This window comes from Cnephaeus nilssonii (assembly GCF_951640355.1).
Source record: "Cnephaeus nilssonii genome assembly, chromosome: 6".
NCBI classification, from domain to species: Eukaryota; Metazoa; Chordata; class Mammalia; order Chiroptera; family Vespertilionidae; genus Cnephaeus; species Cnephaeus nilssonii.
In genome coordinates, this window is record NC_137077.1 from 69,363,083 (window position 1) to 69,369,193 (window position 6,111).

The 6,111-nt window shown below is 38.4% G+C and overlaps 1 protein-coding gene across 1 annotated transcript in view; it reads right to left on the reverse strand.

Moving 5' to 3' along the window:
- The window catches only part of CAPS2 (calcyphosine 2), a 48,771-nt gene extending 43,985 nt beyond the window's left edge, over nucleotides 1-4,786 (reverse strand). The window contains exons 1-2 of the mRNA XM_079773757.1: nucleotides 4,755-4,786; nucleotides 1,651-1,760 (exon numbers count right to left, since the gene is read on the reverse strand). Coding sequence (XP_079629883.1) covers nucleotides 1,651-1,731 — 81 coding nt within the window. The 5' untranslated portion in view covers nucleotides 1,732-1,760; nucleotides 4,755-4,786. The remainder of the gene's footprint in view (nucleotides 1-1,650; nucleotides 1,761-4,754) is intronic.
- Between the last annotated feature and the right edge of the window lie 1,325 nt (nucleotides 4,787-6,111).

Consider the following 6,111-nt stretch of genomic DNA (forward strand, 5'->3'; position numbering starts at 1 on the left):
AATCTTTTTTTTAAGAACTTAAACCATGAGTTTTTCCTAGCAATTTGGAAAAAAGTTTGTAATATGATATGCTTAATCATAATATGAAAGACTATAATACTGTACTTGCTATTTTGACTAATAAAAAGAGCTGATTTGATTAAAATTATCAAATACTTCAAATTTAACACAATATTGTGAACCATTAGAATCCCAAAGCACCAACTTGTTATAAGGGAGATGGCTGAAGACAGTAGAGAACTCAGATCTTAAAGTCAGAACTGGAGTTCAAAATCCTAACAAGTCACTTGCGTCTGTGAGCCTCACTTCTTTCATTTTTATTTTTTTACTAGAGGCCTGATGCACAACATTTGTGCACTGGAGTGGGGGGTACCTCAGCCTGGCCTGTGCCCTCTTGCAGTCCGGGACCCCTCGGAGGCTGTCTGCCTGCCAGCTTAGGCCCGTTCCCTGCAGGCGGACATCCCCGAGGGGTTGTTGCTGCTGCAGAGGTGGGAGAGGCTCTTGCTACCGCTGCTGCGCTCACCAGCCATGAGGCCGACTCCTGGCTGAGCAGTGCTCCCCCTGTAGGAGCACACTGACCACCAGGGGGCAGCTCCTGTGTTGAGCATCTGCCCCCTGGTGGTCAGTGTGCATCATAGCAACTGATTGTTCTGCAGTTCGGTTAATTTGTGTATTAGGATTTTATTATATAGGATTTTTTTTAAATAGCTACTTATTTTTTCCATTACCTTTTATCCCCTGTATGTCCTCTTCCCTCTCCACCTGAAATCACCACACTGTTTCCATGTCTATAAATTCCTTCTCTTTTTTTCTTTTTTGCTCAATCCATCTATCCCCTTACCTAACCCAGCCCCCACACAGCTGTCAGCCTGTTCTCTATATGCTTGTCAGTTCATTTTGTTCATTAGATTCCACAAAGGAGTGAAATTGTATGGTACTTTGTCTTCCTCTGACTGGCTTATTTCACCTAGCATAATGTTCTCCAGGTCCATTCATGAGTTCTTCCATATTTGAAAGCAGGTAAAAATATAACCTACCTCAATGGTTTATTGTAAGGATTAAGTGATGTAAGCTATCAAAATATTTATCAAGGTCACTGACAATCAGTAGGCACTCAATATCTGGAATAAGAACAGCAAGGAAATATACATAACTTCTCTGTGTTTCTAAACTAAACTTTATGTATACCTGTTTAGGTAGTGGGTTCAGGAACAATGTGTTTTAAACTTGTACTTACCTAAGGATATGCACAACAGTGATATTATGAAAGTTGAAAAGAATAAAACTCCTAATAACAGAAGCCCAGATTCTCTTCCTCCCTAGCGAACACAAAATGCATACATAGGTATCTTATTCTTCTTTCTCCTATTCTGCTTTTTTATATTTTAGGCACACATACACAGATAATTTTTAAAATAACAATAAGAAAATAGTAATAGTAAGCTTAATATTTAAAAATAAAAGTAAATTCACACAGTGACCAATTTTTAAGTAATGATTATCTTCAAGGTTAGTGATTCAATTCCTCAAATCAGGGAAATATTGATCCTAAATATCTATGAGTATGAGCAGTCATAATTTCTCAAGAAAGGAGTCAGAAACTTATTTAACGACTCATTCTACAAGAGGAAAATTATATAGCACACGTACTTGTAGTGGCTTCCTTCTTCCAGAGAATGTCTGAGTTGGACTCCTAGGAGAAGCAGCAACTCCTTTAACCTCCAAATCCATTCAAGTTCACGTACTTATTGTGTAATACACTTTGGAAAACGTAAAATATATAATCATATAAAAGTATTAATTCTTGCTCAAATTTTAAGTAAATCATAAAAATTACATAATAATATTATATGGAAAAAATCATGTGGTCAATCACTTTTCCTTCTTTCACCAAAATTAACTATTTGTGGAGCAATTCCATTATGTTAGGCAACATTTATGGGGTCAATACTAGTCTGAATAATAGCCCCCCATCCCGAAAGATGTCCACATCCTAATCACCAGATCCTGTGAATATGTTACCTTATGTGATAAAAAGGACTTTTCAGATGTGATTAAGGATTTTGAGATGTGGAGATTATCCTGGTTTAACTGGTGGGTCCAATATAATCACAAGGTCCTTATAAAAAGGGAGACAGAGTGAGAAAGAGAAGATGTAAGGATGGAAGCACAGGTCCTAGAGGAGCAAGGTGCTTGCAGCTGGCTTTGAAAATGGAGGAAGAGGTCACAGGCAGCCTCTAGGGGGCAGAAGAGACAAGAACTGGGTTCCCCCTCAGAGCCTCCTGAAGGCACCAGTCCGGCTGACACCTGGACTTCAGACCTGCAGAGTTCACTTTGTGCCTCTGACCTCCAGAACTGTAAAATAACGAGTTTACATTGTCTAAAACCACCACGTTTGTGGTAACTTTTTAGCAGCAATAGGAAACTAATGCAGGTACCTATTCTCTACCACAAAGTGATGTGTTATTTTCTTTACTCTTTTCCTGAACTTTTTTTGAGTGTTACTTTTGCCAGAGGAGACTGCTGAAATTTTTTTGTAGCGAGCAGTATTATTTATCTAATACAAAGAATAAAATGGAGTGAATGACCCAACTGGTAATTCTGAGGTGATAGGTAAAATGCTTGCAAAAGAATGTGAAAATAATAAACTTGCAAATATGTACAAAATAAAAAACATATGAATATCTCAGTCATCCAGATTCTGAATATTTTACTTTATACGTCAGCCTTATATTACCAAGTATAAATTTTTGTTTAATTATTCATTCATACCTTCCTTTTCTATTAGACTTGGATTTTTTTAAATGTATTTTATTGATTTTTTTTTTTTTTACATAGAGGAAAAGAGATGGATAGACTGTTAGAAACATCGATGGGAGAGAAGCATTGATCACCTGCCTCCTGCACACCCCCTACTGGGGATGTGCCCGCAACCAAGGTACATGTCCTTGACCAAAATCGCAGAATCGAACCTGGGACCCTTCAGTCTGCAAGCCGATGCTCTATCCACTGAGCCAAACCAGTCAAGGCTTGGATTTATTTTAATAGCAAAATATTTTTGTTTTGTTTTTAAAGAAAGATAGTATGGCATAGTTCTTGAAGTCAAATAGGCTGCCATTCAAATCCTTATTTTTTATACTTTCCCATAACGTAAGCTTGGGTAAGAACTTAATTTTTCTGAGCCAATATTTCTAGCATATAAAATAAGCTTAATGTTAGCACCTTTCTCATTCTCTTGTATCATGTGGAACACCATTAACATTGGTGTTCCACATGATACAATACATGGTAGCCACCATCATTATTATTATTAAAATAGTTTCACTTCATGTCCTCTTACCTGAAAGATACACCAATTCTTTAATAATGTGTCTATAGGATCCCCTTCACCCCATTGCTATAGCCCCCTCCCCTAAAAACCCTATGTCCTAAGCATGGAATTCTACTGGTAGAGTGAAGTCAGGAAGACTTACCAAGCAATAGTAGACATATTCTGAAAACATAAATCATTAGATTTAAAAATGCTCCTATAGTACTAGCAGCCAGCTTGCTTTTCACAGATCAATTTCTCAAAGAAGAGCTTTTTAAAGTTGCTATTGGTTTGGTGGGGGGAGGGAGGTTATTGTTTGCTTCTCATCACATCACAAGAGCTGTTGGTATTTGCCAAACTGATTGGTGGCCAACAAACACAAGTTGAGACAAGGGTGTTAATCAGCCAGGTGACTTTTCTCCACACGTCAGCCACACAACTTAGTCGCTACTATAGCCATTTCAAATAACTGTAGGTCACTTTAAATAACTATAATTCATTTGCTAATAATAAAAATAACAAAATTTATACCTTCAAATTTCCAAGTCCACCTCAGTGACTTGTCTTCTCTGAAACTGAAATAACTCATGAGAAGTTACTGCTAGCATGCCATGAGTCTTACCATATTATCCTTAGTGCTACCAACATGAATTAAATCACTTTTCTCATTTTTTAAAGGATGTTCATTTCCAATTCTAATCATCATCACGTCTCTCTTGGTTAGTGATATTAGTGGTTATACTGTTGCTTATACCAAATCAGAACATAACAGAGAGCAGAGAATAAATCCAGCACATAATCCAAGAGAGAGGAATGAGATTTGGAAATAGTATTTTAAGCTCCATGCAGGCAGGGACCAAATAAGTCTGTCTTGTAGCCCAGGTAATGGCAGACCCAGGTACCTTAATTGAACCTGAGGCCATTGTTCATTTCAAACAAGGCAGAGTAATTCCCCTACATGCCTCCCCCAAAAGTTGAGATAATACATCAAGGCAATGGTACCTGCAATGTACCAGAACGAATGCTCCACCCTCTTCCCGTCTGGGATTCATGGACTGGGGGGGTTGGGACCCAAGGACAGCCAACCTGACTTGATCCAACAAGCTGGGTAAAAAGCAGGTCCAAAGTGGGAGGGCTGGGGAAGGTATCAGCTGGGGCGATTTCACCAAGAACCCTCTTGAGACACTTTCAGACAGACTAGGAAAAGGGGCAGTTCCCAGCAAAGGCTCCAGCCAACTCAGACCAGCGTCTGCAGGTTGCCTGGCAACCAGCGTCTCCACCTCGGCCTCCAACCCTTCTCTCACTTCCAGGGGAAAGAGGGTCATAGTCCCAAGTCCCTAGCTGGGTCCACACCATCTCCCGCTGCCCCCAAGCTGTGTGGGTCGTTTTTCCTCCTCCAGGGTCGTGCCTAAAGTGACCCCGCAGGCCTCTCAGAGGTACTCACCCAAAAAGGGAACTTCTGGTAGCAGCCTCCAGAGCCTTACCCCCTGTCCAGCTCTGTGACGCCTCTAAACCCTGGGGAGGAGCTGGAGCGGACTCACTCATCTGTGCTTCTCTTGAGCAGGGAGAGAGCCAAAGCCTGGTCTGGATCAATGGCAGTTGTATAATTCCTCCTTTAGGCGAATTCTATTGAACATATTTTATGGAGCATTTACCAGGTGTCAGCTCCCAGAATGATGTTTTGATGGGGAAGAATGTTAAGTATAAGCTCTCAAGGAGCTTGCAATTATTGAAAAAGCCAAGATTGCAATATAATGTTATAGAGAGCTATATAGACATAGACATAAATATTTCTTTAAAAATGTGTGCACATACAAATGTATATGATCACTTGTTGTATATCATATATATGATTATAATTAAAATGTGGCTATAATAGGAACAGGCTTAGGAATCAGGAAACCTCCATTTTATTCTTTGCTCTACATACAATGTCTTTGGATGTCACCTCCTCATCAATTAAATAAAAGGTCTGATTTGAGATGTTTCTAAGGTTTCATTCCACTCTAGGATGCCTGACTGACTTTCCTGAACTGAACAAGCAATAGTCAGATACCCAAACTAGAACTAAGAGCTTCTGAAGCCTAATCCATAACTAAGAGCTTCTGAAGCCTAATCTCTTCCCACAAAATCAAGGTGTTTTCTACTCTGCAGTGCCTTTTCACAACTGGCTCCCCTCTAAATATCTGCATTACATTTCCAGTTGGAGAAAATTTTGGAGTAAAAAGACAAATGTTTTTTTGAAGAATAAAAGCAGTGAAGAAAATGGGTAAAAGGCAATCATGCCTTCTGTTTCTTCCCTACACTCCATAAAACTTTTACCCATTATCCCCACTCAGAAAGAAGAGCAAAAATAAACTGAAAAAGTAATAATGAAATTGAAGCTAAACTTCAACTTCTAAAAATTTATCAAAAACCTTAAAAATGCTAATGCCCAACTATCATTGCCCATTGAACAGATAGATATTCAAGAAAATAAAATATCCTTGTCTATTCCTGGAACTTAGGCTTCCTATACCTAAACTGTATAGTATTTTTGAATATAATTCTCTAAGCCATTAGGAACATGGTCTAATTAAAACAAATCTCTCTAATCTAGATATTGGGTTAAAACATCTATTTTAAAAAGCAAAAATCTTGGATTATGTGTTGATTATATAAATTATACATTTTTGCCATTCTTCAATAAAATTCATTACAAAAGTTCTGTTGTTATTACAGCCAATTAATTTCTCTATACACAAAATGAAACTAAATTGACTATATGTTAACCTACATTGAGTGGCCAGATTATTATGATC